Source organism: Fukomys damarensis, unplaced genomic scaffold (assembly GCF_012274545.1).
Source record: "Fukomys damarensis isolate Sample0158 unplaced genomic scaffold, DMR_v1.0_HiC HiC_scaffold_12, whole genome shotgun sequence".
In the NCBI taxonomy this organism is placed as follows: domain Eukaryota; kingdom Metazoa; phylum Chordata; class Mammalia; order Rodentia; family Bathyergidae; genus Fukomys; species Fukomys damarensis.
In genome coordinates this window covers 19,100,502-19,111,393 of record NW_022900924.1, presented here as the reverse complement: position 1 = coordinate 19,111,393, position 10,892 = coordinate 19,100,502, and the positions used below count along the sequence as shown (strand labels likewise).

General features: G+C 42.4%; 1 protein-coding gene across 1 annotated transcript in view; it reads right to left on the bottom strand.

Moving 5' to 3' along the window:
- Positions 1 to 265: 265 nt before the first annotated feature.
- Positions 266 to 10,892, bottom strand: part of Tmed2 (transmembrane p24 trafficking protein 2) — a 13,022-nt gene continuing 2,395 nt past the window's right edge. The window contains exons 2-5 of the mRNA XM_019204522.1: positions 10,468 to 10,623; positions 9,454 to 9,646; positions 5,566 to 5,673; positions 266 to 390 (exon numbers count right to left, since the gene is read on the bottom strand). Of these exons, the coding sequence (XP_019060067.1) occupies positions 266 to 390; positions 5,566 to 5,673; positions 9,454 to 9,646; positions 10,468 to 10,623 (582 nt within the window). The remainder of the gene's footprint in view (positions 391 to 5,565; positions 5,674 to 9,453; positions 9,647 to 10,467; positions 10,624 to 10,892) is intronic.

The following is a 10,892-nucleotide window of genomic DNA, read 5'->3' as shown; positions in this document are numbered from 1 at the left end:
TTTTCACCCAGGGATTTAGCTCAGTGGTTCCACCGTATGCCTCGCAAGCACAAGGTCCCAAATTCAATCCCCAGTACAAAAAAAAAGCCAAATTTTCACTATAACTTTCCTAAAAAAGTATCCTTCCAGTATCCATTATCACAAAGAAACTTAAGCCATGAACGTACAGTTCCAAAAATAAAAATGTAGAAACTAATGACACTATTATGACCAAGGTGTTTGGTAAACAAGTGAATTATGAGTAGGATCATGAGAAAAGGGCCTTTTAAACAACCCTCCGGACTTCAAAAAATCTCTTCAGGTAGTAGATCTGTCCCAATGTCATGGCAACTAGAACAAGAGCTTCAAAGAAGGACCAAAGGACCACTCTGCTGTTTGTGTTGTCATTGACTGTTGGAGACAAAAAAAAAACAAAAACAGACTTTAACAGCAATGCAATCCCCAAAAGGAGTAAGTATTACAGATTATTTTCTGTTCTTTACTCTGTATCACAGTAGTACTTTGAACCCCACTAACAGAACTTTTGTTCCTGGATAACTTGGCATACACGTTTAGTTCTAAAGGGGCCTTACTGGTCTCTCAAGTACAGCCAAGCCTACTGTGCTTAAGTTCAGGGAAGACAGCGAAAGCAACTCACCAAGCTCACACTTCTGAGATTAACTCCAGTGCAACACATGCACCATGAACATCCTACATTATAAGACTTTTAGCTGAGTAAGAAAACTGACTTTAGAAAAATAAAGATTATTTCAAGATCATAGTTTAACAGAAAGCACAATCTACCAAGTTAAAATATGCCAATCTAAGTGTATTTTTCCTTAAATATTTACTCACCAAAATATTTACTGAGCACCTGCTATGTTCCTGGCTCTTATTTTAGATGGGAAAAGCTTCTCAGTTTCATGGACTGGTTATGGCAGTTACTACCAGACTGCCAAACACCAGCTGTTCTCATCACGTATCTCATTCTCAAGCTAAGGATTTGATTCTTAAAGGAAAAGCCAGGACTACTTTATAGCCACTGCTCACTTTGTCACATTTTCCATCTGATAGTGACTTTTCCATTGTTACTTCTGTACACTACTAGGTAGTCCCCCAACTTCTCCTAAATGACCTAATGTTGAAAACAATTACAATTGCTAATACTAACCACTGAAAAAGTGGCTGCCATATTTTTAAATACATGCCACTCACAAGATTGAACAGATCTGTAATCACTCAGAAGTGAAAAGCAACTAGCGCTTTTCTAAAAGGATAATATTGTTGCTCAAAAAATCATGTAATTTTTTCCAAAAATAACAGACAAATGCACAGAACATTAACTAGATCTACCAAAAGCACTAAAATTTTAGTACTAATTCCATAATATGAAAAGCTCACTTCTGCTGGTAACCACATTTTAGCATAACTGAATGACTAACATGATAAGATTATGTCTGAAAAACGAATGGTTGAATAAACACTTCAAAATATTAAGCAACTATTAAAGTTGTTTTACCAATAAGTGTTTTGTTCCCCCAAAAAAATACAAAACAAAACTTCCTTAAAGAAAATAAAATAAAGGGCTGAGGATTTTAGCTCAGTGGTTCCAGCGCCTGCTTTGCAAACACAGGGACTGGAGTTTGATTCCCAGTGTCAAAAAAATTAATTGTAAAATAAATAAATAAAGGTGTCCAGAGGTATAGAAAAATGAGTTTCTTAAAATGTTTAAGAAACAGGATATGAAACTGTATATAGCTTTACTCACTTATATCAAAATTCCTATTTCTAGGGAAAAAGCAAGCTCACTGGACAAAGTGGCACACACCTATAATCCCAGCATTTCTGGGAGACTGAGGCAGAAGAATCTCAAATTCAGCTGGTGCCAGGGCAACACAGCGAGACCCTGTCTCAAAATAAAAAAAGGGCTGGAGATATAGCATAGTGTCAAGGCCCTGGGTTTAATCTCTAATACCACCAAGAATGAATGAATTAAAACAGCTGGGGATACAGCTCAGAGTGAAGACCCTGGTTCCAATCCCCAGGATCAGCCCTTCCCAAAATAGGATTTAAAAATGAAAAAACAGGCTACAAAAAAAAATACTTAAATATAACAGTCTGGTTTGATGGTACACACCTGTAATCCCAGCATCGTGACAGCTGAGACAGGAGAATGCCAAGTTCTAGCCTGTCCTGGGCAACTAATTTAGCAAGATCCACTCTCCAGACAAAAAAAAAAAAGCACCACAGTTTCTAATAGCTAATGGGAACAGCCCAATTGCCCATCAACTGGAGACTAGATAAACAAGATGTAGTTTTTTTATGAAATGGAGTACTACTAAGCCATGAGAATGAGGAACTAGAGACATTTACAGCTAAATGACGCATATTGAGGCCATACCCTCAAGTGAAATAAATAGGGGACACGTGTAAATACCGAACTGTCTCTGGTGTGAGAAAGTGAAAGTATAAACAAGGGTCAAAATGTATAATAGATAAGGTGGAACAGGAAGAAAAGGTCTAAAGGAGAAGAAGTAAAAGGGGTAGGGGAAAGGAAAGAAGGGAAAGGAATAAAAATGAAAAAGGAAAATAAAAACATATAAAATAAGTGTAGGGCCAGGAATGTAGCTTGGCCGCACACCAACTGTAAGTCCAAGGCCCTGAGTTTGATTCTAGGTACCAAAAATAATTAAGTGTGGATTAAACTCAGTATGAAGGTCCTGGGTTCAATCTCCAGTTAAAAAAAAAACAACAACAAAACAACAAAACAACAAAAACCAAACAAAAAAAAAAACAAAACCAGTTAAGCCAGGCATGGTAGTGCACACCTATAGTCCCAGTACTTGGGAGGCTGAGGCAGGAGGATCAATCTGAGTTCTAGACCAGACGGCTACACAGTCAGTTCCAGATCAGCCTCAACTACATAGTGGGACTCTTGTCTCAAAAAAAAACAGTTAACAGGGATTGTCTTGAATGTAGACTAATAGGGCATCAACCACTGACCACATCCTCCCAGTCCTTTTATTCATTTTTTGGGGGGTGGGGGGGTATTGGGGATCAAACCCAGGTCCTGCACTTGTGAGGTAGGTGGCAGAACCACTGAGCTACATCCCCAGCCCCCTAGTCCTTTTATTTTGAGACAGTCTCACTAAGTTGCCCAAGAAGGACTTGAACTTGCAACCCTCCTCATTCCGCCTCCCTGGTACTGAGGTATTAGGCTAGGATATTCAGATATCTTTATTTCTCTCTTTATACTTTTCTGTATTTTCAAAATTTTCAACCTGAATAGTATTCTCTTTTTTCTCCCTAATTATGATACTGTATTTTATCTGAGAAATTTACCACATGGTTTCTTAGTTCTGAATGTGAAAAATACTAGTTTCTTCTTTCTCTATAGAAAACTGCATCTACGGCCAGGGATGTAGTTCAGTGGCACCATGCCTGCCTTGCAAGGGCAAGGTCCTAAGTTCCATCTCTGGTACTGCAAAAAAACAAGAAAAATGCAACTAACTAGAATGCACAGAAGCATAGCACAGGAACACAGCCACCTCAGAAAGTGTGTGGAAGAGCCAGGGATTTAGCTCAGTGGTTCCACCGCCTGCCTCACAAGCTCAAGGACCCGAGTTCGATCCCTGGCACCAAAAAAAGAAAGAAAAGAAAGTGAGTGGAAGACGCTGCCTTGTGCTATTCACTAAGAAGAGTGGTCCAGAGCCCACCGAGCAGTGTCACAGCACTCCCGGGAACACAGGGTCTCCTCACGGTCAGCAGAGGAGTCTGTGGTGTGAGAGTCACCTAAAAATCACCACTGTGAGAACCAATGCATCTCCAAAGCTAAACCAAGTATCTGAAAATTCAGTTCTCAAAAAAGAGTATCTCCACTGAGGGCAAGAAAACAAAGCTGGACACCTCCACAGACTAGAAGACAGGTGCTTCACCAGAACTCTGTCTACCTTTAAAGTCTTGTGAGCCAGGTGTCGTGTGCACGCCTATAATTCCAGTACTTGGGAGGCTGAGGCAGGAGAATCACTACAAGTACAAGGCTAGCCTGGGCTACATATTGAGTTCAGGGCTAGCCTGAACTATAAAGAGAGACCCTGCCTCAAAAAACCAAAAAATAAAGTCATGTGTTCTCTTTTCAAAACTGCAAAGCAATGAATGTCCTTAGCCCTCATATTTTCACCCCAGGATGCGCTGGCTCCACCCAGGGAGCAAGGTAAGCAACAGAAGGGTCCCTTACAGTTGAGAAGAGGTGGCTGTCCTGGAGGTGAAGGGGCGTGGTGAAGAGAAAGACTGCGCAGGAGGCAGGACAGGCTTCACTCTGCCCCCCAGAAGGGCCAGGGGCTTCTCCAGCCTCCTGCACCCCCATCACCTGCCCAGGGAGGGAAGCTGGCCCAGAGCTTGTAGCCTTCTCCCCACTGAAGGCGGGAGGACCCCATCATCTCCGCAGTGCCTCCTCTCCACTCCCCACCCAATTCCGAGCAGAGACAGCTGGCTGAACCACTCTGCTCACGGACGAGCGCTGGGGCTCGGGCTGAGATCTATGCAGAGGAGCTACTGAGAGGACAGAAGCTGGGAAAGGCAGGCCTGGATCTGGCCTAAACTACAGTATTTGGTTTGCGTGTCAGTATGGAAACACTGAATTTCAAGGCAAAAGCTTAATATTTAATTCTGTATCTAGTGCTAGGCAAACTTTTGCAATTCACCCAAGATTCCAATCATTACTGTTTGCACAGAAAAATACATTCCAAGTTCCTAACTTAGAAACCAGAAGCCAAACTCATCCTTACTCTAGTGACTTCCCTGCCTTCACATTTTCTATTCTTACTAGTGTGAGCCTTTCCTTGCAAAAAAAAAGTTAAACCTCACAATGTAGTATTGATCACACTGGAAAAAAGTTTTAGGTTTGTGATTAAAGCCAGTATTTTAAAATCTATTTTACAATGTTTTTCCCCTATGCATTAAAAAAAATTATTAGCTTAATCCTTAGCTGATCATCATTTTTTTTTAACTCTTAAGAGCTTATGCTGAATCTTAATAGTATTTTCAGTATACAAGGAATGTCCTAATAATAAGCCACCTTAAATTCTACAAATGTGTGCACTAACCCAGGCATAGAGGCACACACCTGTAATACCGCCCCTCAGGAGGCTGATAGGAGGATCACTGCAAGTCTGACTGAGGCCAGCCTGGGCTTCATAAGGAGTTCAAGGCCAGCCTGAATGACATAGCAAGACCCTGTCTCAAACACACAAAGTGTGTATACATAAAAAATCTTTGTGTAGATGCTTTTACAAAAAACTCACAAGTGCTGAGTGCAGCACCTGTGATCCCAGATACTTGGGAGGCTGAGGCAGGAGATTCCAAAGTTCAAAGCCAATCTATACAACTTAGCAAGACCCCATCTCCAATTTTTAAAAAGGGCTGTGGACATAGCTCAGTGGTAGAGTATACCTGGGTTTGACCCTACTACCAAAAAAAAAAAAAAAAAAAAAAGCCAAAGCATGATTATGTCTGCACAACTGTTAATGAGGACAAGCTGCAGGCCGACTTCCCCAGGCATGCGCTCCAGCCAGAGCGTGAACTCACTGGCTCTGTGTATCCTCTCCCGGACCTCCATGTACTCCTGCTCATGCTTCACAGCTGTCATCGCTACTGCCAGCTCATTGATCATCTCTTCCAGCTTGTTCTGGTGAGCTGCAGGGGACAAGAGCACATCAGTCAGGGGTCATGGGGAAAGACGACACAGTCAAGTACTTCCCAGAGAAGGAGAACAGAAGAAGCTACTTTTAGAAATGGAGCAGATGTCAATTAAGAACACAGGCATGAACCGCTAAGCACAATTCTCAAGACATTTTTTTAAAAATCCATTCTCAGACTGGACATGGTAGCGCACGCCTGTGATCCCAGCACTTGGGAGGCTGAGGCAGGAGGATCACCGTGAGTTTGAGGCCAGCCTGGGCTACACAGTGGCCAGCCTGCACTACATAGAGAGACCCTGTCTCAAAAACACAAAAACAAAGTCCATTCTCAGTAGAGAAACCTCTTCAGAGTAAGAAGCATACTGTTCAGCGCTGACTACAGGAAACCCTAGGAAATGTCTACTAATGAGCTGAGGCTGTCATGTCAAGTTCACAATACTGACTACTAACTAAAGATGACAGAGAGAAAATAGCGCACAGGCAAGTATGGATATTTGAACCCCCAAATCGTATAAATAACAAAATTTAAACTAAACTTGGGGGCCGGGGATTTAGCTTAGTGGTTCTGCCACCTGCTTCGCAAGCAAAAGGACCCAAGTTCAATCCCTGGTACCACAAAAAAAAAAAAAAAAAAAAAAAAAAAGGGATGATAAACTAGAATTGAAATCTACTTTAAAAAAATCACATCAGCTGGGCGTGGTGGCGCATTGTGATCCCAGCACTTGGGAGGCTGAGGCAGGAAGACTGCTGTGAGTCCGAAACCAGCCTGGTCTACATAGTGAGTTCCAGGTCAGTCTCAACTACATAGTGAGACCCTGTCTCAAAAAAAACCAAAAAATAAAATAAAATAAAAAAGTAAAAAATCACATAAACCATCTCTCATGCATGCACTCGCTCACGCTCTCTCTTCCCTTTTCCCCCACCTTCAAATAAATTGTCTTCTTTTACTTTAAAAAAATAAATAAATACAAAATAAAAATCACATAAACCAGACATGATGACACATGCTTGTAATCAGCAATCCTGAGAGGCTGAGGCAGGAGGATTCTAAGTGTGAGTCCAGCCTGAACACTTTAGCATGACCCTCTCTCAAAACAGAGGACGGCAGGGATTTATCTCAGTGGCCCTGCGCCTGCCTCGTAAGTGAAAGGTCCTGAGTTCAATCCCTAGTACTACTACCAAAAAAAAAAACAAAAAAAAAACATAACTTTAATTTAGGAGCAACTTGAAAGTAAAACTTTTAAACTCTATGAAACTAAGGAGAGAAAAACATGAAGACGCTCTTGGGAAATCCTACACCAACTCAAACATTTTTCTATGACAAAGTAATGTTTTCAATACAGTAATGTTTTCACAAAGGCAGGCATTTTGAGTAAATAGCCAAACTCAACTGTACAAGTTTTCAACCATGTAGTCTCTTTTACCAAAAATGAACACAAAGACTAGGCTTCTAATTAGTGCTGCACTGTGACACCGAAGAAGCCACCGGCGAGGTGGGAATCTCTCCAGCCCTGCCCACCCCAGGCCTTGGAGCCCCATTCACCACACAAGAACCTAAATGGAAGCAAAGCTGCAGCCCCACATAGGGGACTGGCACGGGAATCACAAAGCACCCTCGCCAGCTTCGCTCTGGAAGCCCCATGCACCATGGAACCTTCAGAGCAGGGTTTCTGAGGAGTGGCACTGGTGACGTTAGGACCTGTCCCATGACTGTCATGGGGAGCTGCCCAATGCACCGGAGGACATTCAGTGGCACCAACAGTCCTCAGCCCCTCAGAGGCCAGCAGCACCCACCCACCTCAGTCTTGAATTTGACAAAGTCTCCGGGTAACTATCAAACGTCCCAAGGGGCGAAGACCACCCCCCCACTTGAGAAGCCCTGCTTCAGAAGAAGGCTCAAGTTGACAGCTGCTGTTCACTGACACTAACAAGCAAAAGCAAGAATTTTAGATACTGTATTAAAGGGTTACTTAAGAAGTTCAATATCACATTCACAGCCAATATTTTCTCACCACTTAAATTGGACCAATTTTCAAAAAAATGAATAAACACAAAGCCCTTCAAAAACTCCCTATTTAGGGGCCAGGAAGTTGGCCCAGTGGTTCCGCCATTTGCCTCACAAGTTCAAGGACCTGAGTTCGATCCCCAGTACAAAAAAAAAAATATTTATTCCACCAAAACTCTTAATTGACCTTGAGAATTAGCCAAGCCCAACCCCACAAGTGGTCCTGAAAAAATAAGCACAAGAATTGCCAAGTAGTGTAACTCTCAATTGCTCAGATTTCACCTCACATGGCTCTCATCTCAGTAATTTCAGCACCCCACTGATCGTGAAATATCTGGGACATATGTTCCCATGCCGACAGTATGGGATTTTAAACAACTGCCAGCTTCCAAAACCCCTAACAGGAACTGTGTGTTGAGGGCATGGTCTGCTGGCTTTTAATAAGCAATTTATTCGAGAGAACCAATCAGCATTCGCTACTGGTCAGCTGAACAATAAACAATCTCTCTGAATCTACGGCCAAGAGACCTTTTTCATCATTAGCCACATGTGGCCTTTTAATTACCTTTCACATCTAACCACACTCTGAGTCAGAAACTTTCAATAATAATAAGCAGGACAAAATTAAAAATAATAATAAGTGAATCCATAAAACAAAGTCAAAGCACTACTTGCGATTGTTCTATTTAATCAAGTCTCCTCTATGTGGGATACTCCTATAATCTCAGCATTTGGAAGGCTGACATCAACCTGTACTATGTAACAAGTTCAAGGCCAACCCGGCCTACATTAAAAAAAAAACCCTGTCTCAAAAATTTAAAATAACCTCAGGCTGGGGATTTAGCTCAGTGGTTCTGCCGCCTGACTCAAAAATTTAAAATAACCTAATCCATGTCTCATATCAACCAAATAAACCATCAAAAAATAATCAACCTAATTAGTTGAAAGAAAAAACACTCTCATGCCAACAGTTAGAAAAAGGAAAGCAGAAATTAGACATTAGCAAACAAAAAGATGCAAAAAAAGAAAAGAAAAAACAAGCTATCAAAAAGCAATCCACATACCATCCCAGGTATCTCCACCACCTAAAGAAAAGTGTGAGATATAAACAAAAACACCAAGAAATATACATATATGTACATATATTAACTAAACTAGTTAGGTCTAGGAATGAGCAAATAAAGGGACTATATCCCAGAATTGCCAAATTAACAGAACAACCTAAGATACAGGTAACCTAGATGCTTACAGGAGCACAAAGTGATAAGAAAAGCTGCCAGAGGGCAAACTAGAAACAACAACAACAACAAATTAACTTTCAGAAACTTTATGTTGATTAAGAGACTTAAATAAATGAAAATTAAAGTATGTGCCGGGTGTGGTGGCGCAGGCCTGTAATCCCAGCACTGGGGAGGCTGAGGTAGGAGGATCGCTGTGAGTTGGAGACCAGCCTGGAATACATAGTGAGCTCCAGGTCAGTCTCAACTAAATAGTGAGACCCTGTCTCAATAAACCAAAAAAAAAAAAAAAAAATTAAAGTACATTTCATAACAAGTTTTTGGTTTAAGAACAGTGAATGGACAGGGAATAAGAAATCTTTAAAAAATGTACAGAATTAAAATCAGCTCTTGGAGAAGGATAAAATGCTTCCAAATGGCTGGGGATGTAGCTCAATGGTTGCACCACCTGCCTCACAAGTGCAATGTCCCGAATTCGATCCCTGGTACCGAAGGAAAAAAAAAAAAAAAAAAAAAAAAGTTTTCGTCTCACCTTCTGTTTCCATGTCTTGGCCTTTAGGAGCCTCCCCGATGTCAATGGTGAACATCACTATCTTTGGAGTCATGGTAGACATCCTGTTACTGAAACAAAACTTGTATGTTCCGTCCATGTGAGCAGCAAATGTGTACTTCCCACTGGACTCACGGTCTCCTTTGTAAATCCCTTTATTATCAGGTCCTGTAATCTGGAGGCAGAAGAGAAATAAAAATGTCACATGACATCACAGCCCTTGTAAGAAACGTCTCCTGGCACAGGAAACTAATATGGAATTCTCACTTAGCTCCACTTCAGTTACCTGACAGCAACCACTGGCTCCCATCCTCCCACTTCATGAAACAAGGCTCTGCTCTGGGAGGCACCCTTCAGCTCTGGCTGCATTACATCTTACTGTCCAAGTGAAACTCAAATCCCTCAGAAACAAACTACAACTTACACATAAGTCTGCAACTGGCCTAATAGCATCAACAAACATTTGAACATATGGCTGATGTTTTTTTAAAAATCAATTTAGAATGAGTATTTTTATAAAACTACATTTCAGGGTTCTTCTAACTACTGATACAACGAAAGAACTGCTTTATCAAATATGCCTATTGAGGCTCAACGGAAAGGACTAGATAGATAGGATATTAGAAGAACCAAATTTTCATCCCAGGCTGCTACAAACCAGCTGTTATGCCACGGGCGGGTCAGTTTTTTTAAGCCCCTGTCTCTTGTCAAATTTGGCTGGAAAGCTGATCTCTGAGGTCTTAGCTAACTCAAAGAGCCTCTTTTGTATTGTGTAATTTGCGACCAGCTCTACTGCCCTTCGCTGACAAATGAAGAATCTACAAACCCAATTAGTCAAGCTACCGGGCGAATTAAAATATTAATTACACTTCGCACCAGTCATTACTCCTAAAACACGCAGTCAACTCATCTCCCAGGCAGAGCGGGCGAGACAAAGTAGGGAGCCTGATATAAACCATTAAGATCGTTTCTATGGAAGTTAAAGAAAAAACCTAACTTCTGCCTAGCTTTCCATCTACTTTTTGAGAAGTCTTCACGCCCAGTCCCGACGCGATTCGGTAACAAGGAGAGCAGCTGCCGACCGGATCGGGACCGCACCACCAATCGCGACCGAGTCTCGGCGCCCTTGGGGCGGGGAATGACACGCGGCGCCTGGGCGACAAAGCCGCGCGACGGGGGATCCTAGGGGCCCCGCCGTCCTGCCTAGCTTTCCATCTACTTTTTGAGAAGTCTTCACGCCCAGTCCCGACGCGATTCGGTAACAAGGAGAGCAGCTGCCGACCGGATCGGGACCGCACCACCAATCGCGACCGAGTCTCGGCGCCCTTGGGGCGGGGAATGACACGCGGCGCCTGGGCGACAAAGCCGCGCGACGGGGGATCCTAGGGGCCCCGCCGTCCGGCCGCGGACTCGCGGCGCCC